A 17,683-nucleotide genomic window follows, 5' to 3' on the forward strand; every position below is an offset into this window, starting at 1 on the left:
TCCTTTGAGCATTCTTTAAATAGTATCTATTTACCAACTCGAAGATATTATAAGAGAAGGCAACGGTCGAAGCTTTAAAGCTTCCGATAATTTGCTTTAAAGTCGCATCTAGCGTAATTTGCACATTATAAGTAACCTTCATTCAGACGGTCAAGTTCATAAAAGTAACTGATGTTGTTCATATGGTGACAACTGCGAAGCTAGTGCTCGGCGGAAATTACTTCGGCAATCGTGTTTATTTTTGTGTATTACTTTTAAATATGGGAAATGGAATTATTCGGAAACGTATTTGGAAAATCATTCGTGCCAGTGTTGACTTTTTGTTGCTAAATCAATACGTAATGGTTACAGATTGGTTTCGACGATAAAAATAAACTGTAACATGTACCTACGTACCTACTATACCTACCCATAACCAAAGTAAATTTCCTTGCTACGCTTTTGGAACTAATTAAAATATTTCATTGCCATTGTATTAAATCTGACCGAGTTATATTATATGCATAACTTAGCCAGGCTTATCTTTATATAGGTAACTTTTTATGAAGGAGGGGGAAACTTCCAAAAGGTAACTGATGCCGTGTGAGCGACACAGGGTTATGTAGGATTCATACCCCATTTACATACCACATTATTGTGGAGAAATACATATTAAACGACTATGCATTTAAACTTACCTATACATAGTTACCGTGACAACACATGGGCATTTATAATCAACCCCAGGTCGTATGAAAGTGAGGACTCTGATAGGAGTGATAGGACTTTTGGAGATCCCGGAGTCATCTACGCAGCACTGAGGACGGCCACCGGGGGGGGGGGGGGGGGTTAGTGCGGTAAGTGTCCCACATAACCTTTTGTCGTCCTCACGGCACCGGGTACCTTTTGAAGGTTTTCCCCTTGTAAACAAAAAAAAAATGGTTGGAACATATGAGGGATAGGACTGAGGCCTATGACAAATGAGTTGCTGTCCCTGAAGACTAAGTTAAAAACTTAAATATCTGGTATCCCATAAGCACTACACGATTCAAAATAAAACATATCAGCCATTTACATTACTGTTATAAGGCAGGATTAGGTGTTACAGTGGTGCTTCCGAAATCGCACTACGAATCACATTCAACACATTTCTAAATACTACAAGTCTTCGCTATAGATAGATAAATATTGCTATGTTGTACGTTACTCTTGACGCCAACAGTATTCACTCTTAAATGTTTGCAAACACACTTGATATAGTATTATTTATTCTGTGCTTGAAATTATTTTTCGTGTACATATTTTTTTATATAGCTGTTAAATTTTAAATAGCTGTTTCGCAAATAGGTGACGTGTAGACCTCGAGGTTGACCACTCGTCTGTACCTAAGTATAATAACATATATTATTTATGTGCCAATAAAAGAAACAAAAGTGCAGTCTGAATAAATGAAGTAGATATACATTACTCTGTGCCTTCCTACCCAGGGCCGGATTTAGAGGTCTAGAGGCCTTGGGGCAACAAAGGGGTGGACCCCTGGCCCCAAATTATTTTCCGAATAAAAATATCAATTTTTTCAGTTGAGTTTTTCAATAAATATTTTATCGTGAAACGCAGATAAATTCTTCTAGTATTCATGTTTGTACAAAGTACTGTAGATAAAGGTAAAACAGCGAAAAAAAATATCAATGGACTTTTCCTTTTTTTTTTACTAGTGTTTACTTGTCGGAATTTAAAAAAAAATCCGACGTCTCTATTTTGGGGGCGCCTCTTTTGTGGAGGCCCCGGGGCTGCCGTCCCGGTTCCCCTCCCTTAAATCCGGCCCTGTTCCTACCTATAGATGATCATTTGATAGTTGGTAGATAGACAGGGTGGAAATATGCCTACGCATACCTACTTAGATTAATGGTAACTAACCAATTAACTAATTGAGGATAACTAACCTTACACTTATCTATAAGTCTAGACATGCTTTAGTAGATATAATATTTCATTATAAGTCTAAACAGGATTGAAAGAAGTTAACAAAGATCGTTCATACGAATTCGATATATATACTTCAGTCCAGCACTGCTGGAAAGACATTATTTTAATCTTTCAAACAATAAATATAATATGAAATAAATAAAATGAATTGAACCAAGGACATAACAAGTCTATGATGTTGATAAGATATGTCTATAGCGCCATTTGTATTTCAGTGGGCGCCTGATCTCAAATATTTAATTCAAACCGCTTAATAGGAAAACAAATTCAATGTATGCAGATGTTTGAATATCATTATTTACCGTTTATTACTTACCTCATTCGATGATCTGTATAATGTGCATAATCTTATTTACAAACGTTGAAAACAAAACGTTGGAAATTAAAGAGAAATTTACTTCTTGTTTTGTTATCTATATCTACTTAGATTGTAGACACATCGGATTTGTATTTAATCTGTATAAAGTAGCCACAAAAGCTTTTTGTGTCTAAAGCTCTAATTGCCAGTTTTTTTTTAACATCGGGTTAATTAGTGCAACGAAGTAACACGAAAGGATACCGTTATAATTAAAATTTTCTCGATAAGTCTGTGTAATTTCAGTTGTGATCATGTATGTATATCACGGTATGTGTTGTAAGTGTTGCGAGTAACCACAGTGTGACGTGCCGATTTCGGCTCGTTCATAAGTACTTTTGCTGGAATATGCGAGGTAGTCGCATGCAGGTGCATTCCAGCATCCATGCACGTAGGTATTTACACTGCGCAATCTTGGACAATGTATACGCCATGCTATGTTATAAACATACTTTTACTATAATTATTTGATTTAATCTCTGTTTAGAAAATATTGTAGGTACTTATATGTGGTATTGATGTATCAACTGTCTGGTGTATATGTATAGTATGTATGTATGATGGTCACATGTATGGTGTTGTATGTTAAGACAGTGTCAGAATGCTAATGTAGAAATAACTTTTGTTTCAGGGTGTAAATCATAAAGTGGTTGTGTGCGACTCTGTTGATGTATGTCCTCTGACACCAGATGGCGTGTCACCACCCTCGGCATTGTTTAGCTGTTTCAATTGCGCGGTAAGTTTTCAGAGATTTTAATTTTAATTGAACTTTAAGTTGTTTTTTAATAGAAGATCATCATCAGTCCCTCTCAATGTAGTTCATTATATGACTAATCTTATCGTATTATAGGTACAGGAATCTGTTGCGCACCTTAAATTTCGAGAAACTATATCTGTATACTTCGTGGTTAAGAACACTTCGTTTAATTGTGAAGAAGAAATTTAATGATTTTCATAGGTTTAACCTTCCGTGGCGCAATACCGCATCACCTAGGTATTTTAACCTAGCCTATTAACAACAGTTTTATGCAATGCTATGTTCTAATTTAAGGGTGTGGCAACGGAGGTACTCTTATACGAACATAGTCCTCACGGGTAGCAACGCATCACGGCTCACTAATTAACCTCGTATTGTATATTAAACTCGTATTATTCGTATTAAATAATATGATGATGTAAGTGTGATGTGAATTTCATTTTGTACCTAATTATTTATACATTATTTCTTTCTTTTCAGTTTCGCAATAAAATTAAAGCTATACGAAAAGACAAAAATGCTGCAAAGAAAAAGGTAAGAAGAATCTATTATTAAAATAGTGTAATACAAAAACATATTGGAATAAGCTACACAATAAAAAAAAACGAGATTGCTTAGAAATATACACTCATGCAAATGTGTTTGTATGTATAGATTATATGAGTAGATATAAAATTAATTCGGTTATTACTAAAACAGACGTTCTAAGGCATTTATGGAAGTGGGTCTAGATAGAATACATTATGGATTGTTAAGCACGACTTTTAACTTGTTGTTGTTTTTCGGCACGGGTGAATTGCAAATAGATACTTGTCGCATATTTTAACGAAAACTGATAAATAAAATGGATCTGTTTTCTGATACTGATTCATAATTTGATTGACGTCGTAAATAAAAGTCTTATGGCTTTACGAGACTGATTTGATTTTATCGTGACATATGTACCTACCAATATTATTATATCTTTTGAAGGTGGTAGAACCCTTTGTGGTTCGACTCCGGCGGCACCACCGCCACGCCTATTTCTGCATAATAACAGCAGTGTTAGGCGCTGCTGTGTTCCGTTTTGAAGGGTGTGGTAAGGGAGACATACTTTTCCGAGGCGTTCCAGCTTAGTCCTCAGGGGTAGTGGCGTATCTGTGGCCGACCTCAGGTAGGAATATCTAATTCTATCTGGGGTTGATTACAGATGTCCATGGGCGGCAGTAGCCACTTACCATCAGGTGGACTGCATGCTCGACTGCTACTCCTACTAATACTATACAAAAAACATCTTAACACTAAAGATAATGGAATATACCTATGCTACCGGTTTTTAAATAGAACTAGTATAATATTTACTATCACATAGATTTTTGTTTAGAAATTAATAATGATTCATCTCATAGTACTGTCAAATGCCTCACATTGTATGTAATTAACCGGCTCGTATTCCAAAGTGATATTCCGCAAATAAAGCTATTGTGTACGTAGTCAAAACTTGGGATTTCCCAAAAGGTTAAATATTTAACAAGACATAGTAATACGTCAATATAGATGACTTACTTCACTTGTGAGCATAATAATATTGGTATCGAAGTTAAGTATTCAATAATATGTATAGTTATGGATATATTAGACTTATTATAAATGCTGTTTTGTGCAAAGTTAAACTGTGAAATATTCACTCTAGGTGGGTTTTCATAAATTATGTTCGTATTTTTTACATTTGGTAGGTACATTACTTATTTACGGAGTTTACATCTGGCATATAGGTATTAAAATACCCATATGCAACCATTGCATAAATGCAATGGTTAGACACTTGTCAAATGCCTACAAATAGTCGCGGGTATGAATATGTCTTTCTCGGGTATATTCGGTATATGTCTAATTTGCGTCACAAAATATCTAAATTATCCTCATCGCTATATTTAAACGAACACAGAAGTAAACATTATTGTATTTACCTATATAAGTTCATAGAATTGGGTTAGCATGACGATTGTTCTGAAATACATAAGTATTATAAATTCAGCAATTTTAGACCAGTTAAATCATAATAGCTACTAATAAATTATAGAAACATGCTTCACTGTGGTACAACACATAGGGTATAAATAGATTCGATAATACCAAATTAATATTACAAATTTTGAAGGTAGTAGGCCCCCTGTGGTATGACTCTGAATATAAAAACCTGGTTATTAAAATTATACATGATCATTATATTATATATGATCATTATACCATTTGTTATGTCGCAGTGCATTGACGCTCATGAAATTAAGCAACTAAAAGTCACCCATCCAACTCACGGGAGTTTCAAATACTCAATATTTCCTTATTGGAATAATTAATCGTGTTGAGGAAAAAGACATGAAAGTAAAAAGAGATAGTCATTAGAAACTACAATGCCACTTAAGAGAAACCATTAGGTATATTGTATGAAAACTTGTGTAATAAAAAATGGTGAAAGAAACTGTTTACCCTTTTATTTTCATTAGATTGTTATCTTTTTAGATCTATCCGTTAGCTTTTTAAGTATTTACTTCCTGTTTATCTAGCAGAACGATTTTAATAATTCTGTGAAATAATTTGATGATTTGTGTACATAAGTTATAATTATGTTCTTATTTCACACTCGAGAAATTTTCGTCTTTTATATTTTTTTTACTTAATTTTTGCAATTTATATACAACTTTCTCTTTCTGTGCATTCGTCGTCATAACCAATTTACGTAAGGTAATTTGTTGGATACAATTCAATGAAGTAAGTAGCGAACAACTATCAAATAATTACATAGAATATTCGGATAATTTCTTATTGTGGGAATCTGGTCTTTATATACAAGTACTTAATTTAATTTTTTTTGTATTAAATAATAAAATACGCTTCTACCTGTCACCTAATTTATACAAATCTTGAATCTGTTTATGTGTCGCTTTCGCTTACACTTTTAATTGTAGTATCCCTTCAATCAAGACACGTCAGAGTATAAGGCAGAAATAAGTGTGAATAGAAAATAAATTTGCAATTACGTAGATGGAATAGCTATTTAAGGCATCTTTATATAATTGTGGATATTGATTTTTATTGCAAACACCTATCATGGAATATTTTTACACACTTATTCGCATTGCTTCATTACTCACTTCATCACTTGAAGTGGATGAAATCCTAATGATTTCGTAGCGATTAATACGTACAATATTTATTATTTGACGACGATATGGTTTTTCACATTTTTTGCTCATTATTTATTGTTTATGTAAATGGGATTTCCCAAGTTTACTTAGCAACGGTACTTAAGTATTCAATTGTTTTGAAGAACAGCTAACGACGATATTTATATTTTTAAACAAATTTATACGAAGTTGTACCACTTCAAAAATAACTACTAGCTTTTTTATGAATTGCCAGGCTACCAAGGTTTAATCAATCAACTCATTTTAGTGGATTAAGTAATTATTGAGGGTTATGCATATATCTGGTTATTTCAATAATATTGAACTCTAAACATCTGTTTCTCACTTCAATTTTTTTTGTAAGTTACAAATATCTTCTAAACCGGGAAGCAGGCAACCTGATAGTAAGTGGACACTGACGTCAATGAAAATCTGTAACCAACCCCATATAAATAGGTGTGGTGGCGGTATCTCTCCAGTCCCTCCATACTGTTGTCCTTATAATTTTCAAAACGTGTCTCATTAAAAGTTCTTAAAAAATAGTAATGTTTATTTAAAAATTATGACACGTGATTCAGAATGTCACGGGATATAATATGTAAATGAAATTCAACCTCTTTAGAACGTAGGCACTTCTCATTATACTTTTAAGGTTCTTAAATGTATTACTTTTTTCGTGGCATAATGTTGGAATAATTCGTGAAATATCATTACATAAAATATGCTATCAATACATTCCGCAAGTGGACAACTTTCCGTAGATATTCTTAACACACACATGCGGACAATATAGTTAAAAATGCATGCAACGTTCAATTGTTTATTGATTTTTTTCTAAGAAACTATGAGATATAACGGGCTTGCAGTTACTTCATGGAAGTTCTCACTGCCGTATAGCTGTAGCCAACATTATATAGTTCTAACTGAAGCCGGTTAGAAATGTCGTCTGAAGTTCTCAGAAGTAGCATCGCTTTTGTGTTCTGTTTCAGGTATAACTTTCAGGTACAAATCTATATTGAGTTGGTCACAAATGGTCATGGGCGGCAGTAACCACATACCATCATGTGGACTGCGAGCTCGATACGCTACGGTACTTCAATCTTACATTATAGAAATATTAAATCAATAAAAACTCAACTAAACTTGAAAGTATAGCCTAAGTCGACCCCACAATTAGACGAATCCAGTGACACCTCATTTGTTAGAATCGGTTAAAGCATTTGGGGAGAAGGACGTGCCAAAATACGACATACGTTCCAAAAACATTACCCTCCGCGGTCACTTAAAAACTTATCCCAATTTCTTCGCTGCAATAATGGTGTCCCTGTCGGTGACTGACCGGGTGCGACCGGCGGTTGATCGCGCACGTTTTTTCTTCAGTGACGAAGAGGACCACCTTTCTTCTATTCCGATCGCTAGCCGCACGTGACTGCATAATCGCATTTCAGATTATAGATCCATTGAGGAGTCACAGGACGGACGGATCAATCAAGGGTAAATTGGTTTTAATTTGAGTCTTAAATGACGTTAAAATAAAGCAAAATGTAGACTTTTATACCGAGTTTTAAACTAATAAAAAAGCTGTTGCTTAGGGTTTCACGCGTATTATAATAATTATTGTCATTATTACATACAAAGATGTTTTCCTTAAAGCTACTCATTATATCTCACTCTGTAATAATATAAAACACACATAAAACCTACATTTATACTTCTAATTAGTAATGCTTCTTTTTTATAACGGCAGGGCTCTTGTGATTTCGTCGTGTATCAATCAATTAGTACCTTTATTTATATAGGAGCAATTTTAGCAATCTTCTTTGCAGATTGTGTTATGGTGGCCGTGGAATAATATAAGAACGCACTTAAGAAATATTACAACAGTCTTATATGATCTTTAGGTATTTTATTATTCCTATTCTGTTTGGGGTTGTCGACCGCTGTTTTAACAGATTGATTAAATAATGTTTCAGCGTAAACAAAATTATGATTATATTCACTGTTTCTAACATTATAAAGCAGAATCCACCAAAAATGACTTACTTTAATTACAAATTAAGTTGATGAAATTAAGATGTTTTTTTTTTTCATTTTTACAATAATAGGTAGATATGAGTCCAAGTAGGAACCGAACAGAAGATAATATTGTATTGATTATCTATAATACTTATAAATGTTAGGTTTTCCACTTATGTCTAGTTAATTGTCATGAATATTTAAATTAAGTATGTCATAGGTGAATAAGGCGAATTAGACTGTAAACAAAATACAATTTGAGTTTTCCTCGTAATGACGCTAATAGCTGAAAAATGTATAAGAAATAGCTGCATAAATATTAAAAACTAAATGAACAAACAACATGAGGGTCAGACGTCATTCCGTGCACACGGCCAAAAATGTGATAGAGATTGTAATGAATTTTAACAAGAGTCATTAAATAAATATAGTTCAAAAAACTAAAAAACACGCTTTTATGATAAAATTAACTAAAAAGTAGAAAATCTAAATGAATCTAGGAATCAATTAAGGAACAGTAAATAGTATAATTGTGAAATAAATCTACAAAGTTTGAACGAAATCTGGCCGTTTAAAGTGGGTCAAAATCGCGCCCAAAGAAGTCGGTTACAAACATACAAACAAACATACAGGTGAAGCTAATAAAAAGCGTGTAAAAACATGAACCGCTCGGAGAAAGTGGGCGAAGTGTGAACAGCTTCCTGATAATCCCTTTTCAGGATATTTTGTTTGTCGATTACGCATAAATTTAAATGTGAAATATTATTATGTGTTATCTTTGCAATTAATTTAAAGGTCCGTTGCGAAATTATTTTTTGTAATTAAATGTTAACAAGCTTTAAATGAATTAATTTATATAAATAATCATATAATAATAATCAAAACCCCATAATATTTCTATAAATAAAGCTATGAGTTTATATTATATCTCATAATCCGCTCAATAATAATAAAATAGCTTTAAAAAATCTAAAACCCAGAAATGCATCCGTCACTTCAGTTAGGAGCAATTTATTTTATTTAACGTAAATTAATAAAACAAGTAACAATAAGAACGAGAACGTTCGTATTTATTAAAAAATGTAAAAACTTCCTTTATATTATTGACAGTCACATATCACAGGTACTTATACGAGAGACCTATTGACTTCAACGACTTTTTTCATTAAGGAGGATTTATTATTATATTTTATTTTAAGACAAGTGTCTTTATAGACGCGAAGTTAAGTGGGTAGGGTGGGTATGTGTTGATTGAAGACGAACGTATTCTATATTTTTAGGCAATAATAAAGCCTTTTGCGGTTTTCGAGATTGAGATGTTTAAAATACGTATGGGGTTTACTATATATTATAACAAATCTCTTAATTTTTTTATTTGCACACATATGTCGAGGATTAGTTTATTACATGTTTACATATCATGACGATGATTTGAATTAAAATTAAAATGTTATTTGTATTTTTTATATATTTAAATTTAGTCCGTTCATAAAATTTTAGTAGGAAATAAGTTTCCCATTCATTTAAATTTTGTAACAAAAACATTATGAAAATTTTATTTTAAACTGCCTTTATTTCAAATTACGAGCGGAAATACCAATAAGGCTCTGTCTACGTACAGACGAGCATGTTGAAAGAAGTCTCTATCATTCATAAGAATACATTAATATGAAATAAGAAATAGCACTACATTAAAATAAAAAAATAATCTTACTTAAATAAAACAATGGGATGGTGGTTGGAAAAGTCATAGAAAACGAAGAGAATGGCTCCATTTAAGATTCTTGTATGCAGCTTGATGAAAACAAATTTGAAATATTATATTATTTTATTTTAATAGTGTCTTAGAATATAAATAATATATTCGACATGGTCGACATAATAATGCGAATTAGAAGATTGAGAACAGTAGGGGAGCAGGAAAAATAGAAATAAATTGGCAATCATTTCAACCACGAACGGAGTCATACGTGTAGCTAGTAAATCTACTAAAGCTAGTAAATTGGTTTTCTTTGAAAAACAAAGTATATTTGATATGTCTCGCCCTTATCTCGTGCGGACGTCTCGTCTACCTTCCTTCCGTCTGTTGACCCCGCGATCACGAATGCATGTATAAACTTATCACCTTTAACAATACGATAAATCATTCACTATTGTAATACAAATTTAGTCTACATGTTTTTTTGGATATTTAAGAAGCTCTGCGTGTCGTGACGTAGTTGTTTTTTGTCCTCTCTTCTCGAGTTTTCTTTGATTGTTTATAAATTGAAGATTCTAGGCGCGGGTCGTCGCCCTTCAAAAGAATAAAGGGCGTATTTCACTATACTGTTCAAGTGATTTTAAAGGTGTTAAAACCCTTTGCGATTCGACTCTGAAGTCACCTCCACCACATCTGTTTCTGCTTTGTAACAGCAGTGTTAAGCGCTGCTGTTGCAAAGCAAGTTGCTTTGTGGAAGCTGTTTTTTCTTGGAAGCACGGGGGACACACATATTCGGAGTGTTCTAAATGAGTGTTCGGGGCAGCAACGCATCTGTGACTGTTAGGTAGGTTAGGTAGGAATCTAATCTTATCTACGGTTCATTGTAGTCGCCGTGGGCGATATTAGTCACTTACCATCAGGTCTAGGTACTGGATGCTCATTTGTCATTTGATAATTATCTGTGTAATTTTACACGATGTTAAAAAATGTTCAATAAAGGCATAAATTCAAAAATCTTTACGAGGAAATCTATATATTAAGCACACTGTGTAATTTTCAGTAACACTTATAATTTAATACATATGCTGCAATAATGCGTATGAAGTAGGGGGCAACTCCATTTGCTTTATAAAGCACAAGTGAGGGCCCACATGGAGTACTGCTCGCACCTCTGGACAGGGGCGCCACAATGCCAGCTTAACCCGCTTGACTCAGTACAGAAAAGCGCGGTGCGAATCGTCGATGATCCAGCGATCTCTGATTAGTTAGAACCCTTAAGCCTGCCGAGAGACATAGGTTCCATCTGCGTGTTCTACGGGTTTACAATGGTGAGTGTTCCGAGGAAGCTGTCGATCTGGTGCCTTTTTTTTTTTTTTTTTTTTTTTTTTTTGTTGACGAGGGGGAAACCTTCAAAAGGTACCCGACGCCATGGGAGTGACGCCGGGTTATGTGGGATTTTTACCACACTAAAACCCCCCCGGTGGCCGTCCTCAGCGTTTGGTGGAGAACTCCGGGATCTCCAACGGAACACGACCGGAGTCCTCCTAACGCGATGCCCTTTTATCGGGCTCTGCCCTGGGGGGAGCAATTTACGCTCCTCTCACATCCCCTGGTGATTACAGCGATATGCGACCACACAAACCGCTGTCCTTCCCGGGGTCGCTTGCTGGACGGTTTGAGCTCCCACTCTTGCCGCCCGCAACCCCGGAAGCCCCTTTTAGTCGCCTCTTACGACAGGCAAGGGTTACCGTAGCCCTATTCTGGTCCCGGTACTACAGGGACAGTCGATCTGGTGCCTACATCACCCTTCTTTCATCGCACCACTCGCTAAAGGATGAGGTTCCATCTATATCAACTTGACCCGTGGCAGTCCTCCACGGTTCGGTTTGCGCGGTCATTTTTGCCGCGTTGGTGCAAAATGTGGAATAAACTTCCTCCTGAGCTATTCCCTCAGGACTATGACATGGGGCTCTTCAAGGGGGGTGTAAAAATAACAAAACCGGCGATGTATTGGCGACTCCTCTGGTGTTGCAAATATCTATAAGCGACGGTGACTGCTTTCCATCAGGTAGCCCGTCTGCCTAATCGTTAGGTTAAATAAAAAAAAAAAAAAAAAAAAAAAAAAAAAAAAAAAAAAAAAAAAAAAGTGGATTACGTTACTAAATGCTGTTCATCGCAATCTCTCTCTCTGACCATTTTATGTTGATGCCACGCTACATGTGCTCCAGTCCTATCCCTTGATTAGTGTTATTGTAAATAATAACTTAATAATTTTAATGAAAACACTTACCGTAAATATAAATTTCTCGGGCAACTTATAAAAATATCCATATGCGGGATTGCAGGATGCAGGATTTTCACATTACCGGTTGGTAAATATACCTATCCAATCAATATATTTGAATTTTTAACCGACTTCAAAAAGGAGGTGGTTATCAATTCGGCCGGTATCTTTTTTTTTTTTCTATGTATGTACACGAATTACTCCGCCGTTAGTGGACCGATTTTAATAATTTTTTTTTTATTGTATAGAGACAAGCTGGAAGTTGTTCCCATTAAAATATGGTTTGGATCCATCGATGGGTTCTGGAGAAAATGAGAGGAACTCCTCCACCCATGTAAATATAATGGCCATAACTTCGCCGTTTATGAACCTATTTAAATGCCTTTAATTTTGTCTGGGCACAATTGCTACGATTGATTGATTGCTATGAGCGGTGATAGCCTAGTGGATGAGCGGTGATAGCCTAGTGGTTAAAAAACTCGGCCTCTCGATCGAGGGGTCCGAGGTTCAAATCCCAGGCACGAACCTCTGATTTTTCAAAGTTATGTGCGTATTAGAAATTAATTACCACTTGCTAAACGGTGAAGGAAAACATCGTGAGGAAACCTGCATACCTGAGAGATTTAGACAAAAAAAAAATCTCAAAGGTACGTGAAGTCAATACGCACTTGGCCAGCGCGGTGGACTATGACCTAATCCTTCTCGTTATGAGAGGAGACTCGTGCCCAGCAGTGGGACAATAATGGGTTGTTGATGATGATGATGACAATTGCTACAAGTTGGTCCCATTTAAATATGACGAGGATCAGAGTGGGTTCTGGAGACAGAATATGTAACTCCTCAACCGATGGGTATAATTGAGTTTTGTTTGAAGATATTTGGTGTAGGTTCTAATGAAATTGCAAAACCAGTTTATCATTGACTATTTAAGGGTCTGATAATGTGGCTCGGAGTCAAAATATGTAACTCCTCAACCGATGGGAATAATTAAATTGTGTTTGAAGATATTTGGTGTAGGTTCTAATGAAATTGCAAAGCCAGTTCATCATTGACTATTTAAGGGTCTGTGAATGTGTCTTAGTATGTCATCACTAAAAAGGGTGAAAAATTTTTAACAAAAAAATACAACCGACTTCTATGTCACTACAAAGTAAAAAATAACTGAAATAAATGTTGGTTTAGTACATATTTCTGAAGTCGGCGCTCAATATATTTTGTTGGATAACGATGTAAACAGCATGTCTAATATGAGCGCCGACTTCAGAACCAACATTTATTTCAATTATTTTTTACTTTGTAGTGACATAGAAGTCGGTTGTATTTTTTTGTTAATTTTTTTTTGTGTGGTCGCTTACAGCTCTTCGACAAACAAAAGGCAATAAGTGAATAGTCGTATAACTTAGTTCATTTTAATTTTAAAGAATTTAAACCGAAAACATCCAGTCGAAAAACATTAATGTAAAGTAGACACCAGAGTCACGTGTATTTTTTTACTTTTCGTTTAATTTTGCTGCCAATGACTTAAATGGCCTTTATTTGCTGGAGAAACGTGAGTCGCGAATTAAATTATAATATTTCTTTCTATTTTTCTCTTCGTTCAACATTCATAATAAATACTATAGCATGAAATCATCATCAACAAACAAACATGAAAAACACCAAACTGGCGTCAAGGGTTCACGGAAATGTAAATTGGTTTCATAAGCAAAATCACAAATGTTTTTCTTGTTTATCTGTGTGGACAATGACACGTTTTAATTTGATGGAAGTAGAATAACAAGTTAAATGAAACCTTGTAAAAAGAGCAACCATTCCACAAGGACAGTGGACACCTGTCGTCACGTACTAATAGGACAGGGTTCATATTTAGATGAGGCGATTTGACTAACTTCTACTAGAACTATCAAACCTTATTAGAACCGGTGCTTTACATTTCATAGATTTTTATTTAACTTTGTAGAAGAAAACGACCGCACAGTCCACGTGATGATAAGTGATTACTGCCGCCCATGTATTTGTGACTAACTTCATGTAGAACGGGGGCTCCACCTGAAGCAAGAAGGAGATTAAGGTGGTCGCGTGACTATTACGCGGGAAAAATCAGCCGAGAACCACATTCTTTGGCCGATACGCAGAACTGTATATCCTATTTGTTACACCATTAACAAATTACAACCCTCTTCCCTCTTCGTCAGATGGTAAGATTGGTCTTGGCCCCTTCCCTTCTATGCTCACGTGAGTGTTCATAATTTTAATGATAATACGTTGATCTGTGCATGTTTTGCCGTTAAACAATCGAAATACTTATGTCACCATATTATATAATATACAGTATCGTGAAAAATAGTAATAGATAGTGTAGAATTTAGTCATAATTTATTAGATATATTGATATTAAATGTTTACTATTATGAAAATTTATATTTGATAATTATTAATAGGGTTTAAGTTTTTTTTATTACTGTGACATGAGATTTTAAATAGGTATATTGAAAATATGAAAACTTGTGATCATTATTGAGTAAACTAAAATATTTATTGGATGAATCTCTCATAGGTTACGTATTTATATAAAATATCATCGAAAATGTAATTTCCACACAATTCGTATTATCTAGGTATTACATAGATATGTAAAGTGTGAATAAGCTTTCTTTGTCGCTGTCGCCAAGTAGCAAAAGGCCAAGGTTATATTAGAATATTGTAAACTTAACTTTAACATTCAGTGAAAAACACGAAAAAAACTTGAATCAAATGATAAATCTGGTATATGTAATCGTTACATAATTCACGTAACAATATATTGAACTCGCGATGGCGCAACGTGTAGGTTAGATAACAACGTTTTTTGTTGCTCCTTGTCACATCATACGTAATCCCATATCTAAATAAGATTAGGATTTGTTCAGGAGGTATGGAGAATTGATAACAGACACTCTTTTTAAATTGACTGTGTGTGTATTTAATGTCACACAACAAGACATGCTCAGTTCAGTAAAAATATATAAGTGTGGTCTAGCCATAAAAGTCTTGTATTACGATGTGGTGTAAACCTTATTTTTATCTCCCCTCTGGGCACGGAACTACGCCATAAAAATGGAGGTAGCCTAAAGCATTCTTTACGCTGCCTTGATATGTATTGAAGAACTTTCTTAGGACTACTTTGTATAAAGTGAGAATGTGCCTGTGAAGATGAAATTTAATTTCAAGTTGAGTAAAGGTGTAGGCGATATTTCTTGTTACAAAGGAAGCAGTGGTGCTAGATTGGGTACTCCTGTGTTAAGCATACGTGTATTGGGAATATTCAGATGAACTAGGTGACTTTTTATTCTTTTTCTTCTTCTCCATTTTGATTCTTTTTCTTGAGCTTTTGCCAGAACAGAACACTGGATCTAACGTTGCCCACATGCTAGACTTACTTTAATTTATCGGGATGAAAAAAAAACATGTTTTTAAAGTTTTTTTAAGTAATAGGTAAATATTTTATACAGGCCTACAAAAGTAGATTGCTTATTGCCGCTCATAGACATCTGTGACTACCTAACTATGAGTAAACCAAAAATATCTGAAGACATAGTTCTAGAAAAATCATCTATAAATCTATCGATAGCGCTATGCCAATCGCATATAGAGTTCTAGATACATAAAGCTATTTGCGAAATAATCGAGCAGTGATAGCCTAGTGGTTAAGAAACGCGGCCTCTCGATCGAGGGGTCCGAGGTTCAAATCCCAGGCACGCACCTCTGATTTTCAAATTTATGTGCGTATTAGAAATTAATTATCACTTGCTTAAACGGTGAAGGAAAACATCGTGAGGAAACCTGCATACCTGAGAGATTTATAAAAAAAAAAAAAAAATCTTAAAGGTATGTGAAGTCTACCAATACGCACTTGGCCAGCGCGGTGGACTATGGCCTAATCCTTCTCATTCTGAGAGGAGACCCGTGCCCAGCAGTGGGACAGTAATGGGTTGATGATGATTTGCGAAATTGTATTTAAACCTAACGTATAGTTATTGACTCTCTTTGGATTTTAGATAACTACCTAGTAGTGTTCTATCCACAGAGGGATAATACGGGTCAACAAGGGATTCTATCGTTAAACAACACAGAGGGATTCTATCGTTAAACAAGCGTACTTCTTCTAAGACCAATGCGTGCCGCTGTGTTAATTCATTATGTTGTAATTCAAGTGCGACGTTGAGCGAGGAAGCTAATATCACTCGTTTATGTAGGGTATTTCGGCTCAGATAAGCGGGCGGGACGCAGGCCGTGCTTGCAGAGGTCACTATTGACGTCAATGATGTCACGTGACCGCGCCAATACCTACAGCCGGCAGCCGACAGGCACCACCGCATCACCACTCCGCTGAGACACTCGGAGCGGCGCACTACACGTACCATCATAGATTAGCCAATACAACGCAAAAACATTGTTTTTGTATTCCGCGCATGCGGCGAATTAAAACGATATAGCTTTGACGAACGATTACGTCACCGCATTATAATTTAAATTTGGTAATTACGATAACACTAATAAGACGTATTATACAATTATGTAATTATAATAGCAATGTGGCTCAGTCTATTTATAGCAGTATAGCGAAATTGTTGCAATATCGAATTTGTTTGCACCGTGCTGGCTTGTAATTATTTAAAACCTTAATACTTTTTAGGGAAAGATAGCTTGTATCGGTGTAAAGTCGTCTATCTTTATGAACGTCTCGTTAAATTTATTCAATCAAATGTAACCCGGACAAGCAAACGTACAGACGGACAAACAGGGCTAAATATATGTAAAACTTAACCTATTTAAATACACAACCCACCACCAATATGCAATAGAACAGCGTGGTAGACCTTAGCCTCCATCAGTTGTAACTTATACAATATTTCATTTACGTCAGCCTGTAACCACTACCATTACAATGTGGTTGAAACGTCGGTATTAATTTGTGACATTATTCAGTTAAATTACATATTCTTACGCGATTAGGATTAGGTTTACTTGAACATTGTAAATATGTTCTGATTGAGTATTGTATGTTAAAGTCATAAAACTATGAGTAACTTACGATTTTTCAATCATTTTTGGACCTTTGAAATTTTACGAGTTCCCGGGATCCCGACCCCTTTTTCTCTCTATGGGAATTCCCGATCAGAAAACCTAGTTGTAAGGTTAATCTAGTGTACAGCTGTTGGATATAGGGAGGATAACAGCAATATAGGTACAAAACGAGAATTTATTGTAACTCATGAAAATCCCAGATTCCCAGAGGAACTCGCCTACACGAGTAGGTAATCATATGCATATGCATGATGACAATGCTTTCAGGGAATTACAAAATAACCTAATTCGCAATTCTATGCTATACTCAATTAATTTTATAGTTCTTTTCCTGCTTATAAATGTTTTACCTTTTTACAAATTAAAACATTAT

The 17,683-nt window shown here is 35.0% G+C and overlaps 1 protein-coding gene across 1 annotated transcript in view; it reads left to right on the forward strand.

Moving 5' to 3' along the window:
- Positions 1 to 17,683, forward strand: part of IP3K1 (inositol-trisphosphate 3-kinase-like protein) — a 90,193-nt gene that overhangs the window by 1,654 nt on the left and 70,856 nt on the right. Inside the window, exons 2-3 of the mRNA XM_073087797.1 lie at positions 2,952 to 3,056; positions 3,558 to 3,611. Of these exons, the coding sequence (XP_072943898.1) occupies positions 2,952 to 3,056; positions 3,558 to 3,611 (159 nt within the window). The remainder of the gene's footprint in view (positions 1 to 2,951; positions 3,057 to 3,557; positions 3,612 to 17,683) is intronic.

This window comes from Epargyreus clarus, unplaced genomic scaffold, assembly GCF_041222505.1.
Source record: "Epargyreus clarus isolate Ecla_fem2 unplaced genomic scaffold, WU_Ecla_fem_2.2 ptg000026l, whole genome shotgun sequence".
NCBI lineage: Eukaryota > Metazoa > Arthropoda > Insecta > Lepidoptera > Hesperiidae > Epargyreus > Epargyreus clarus.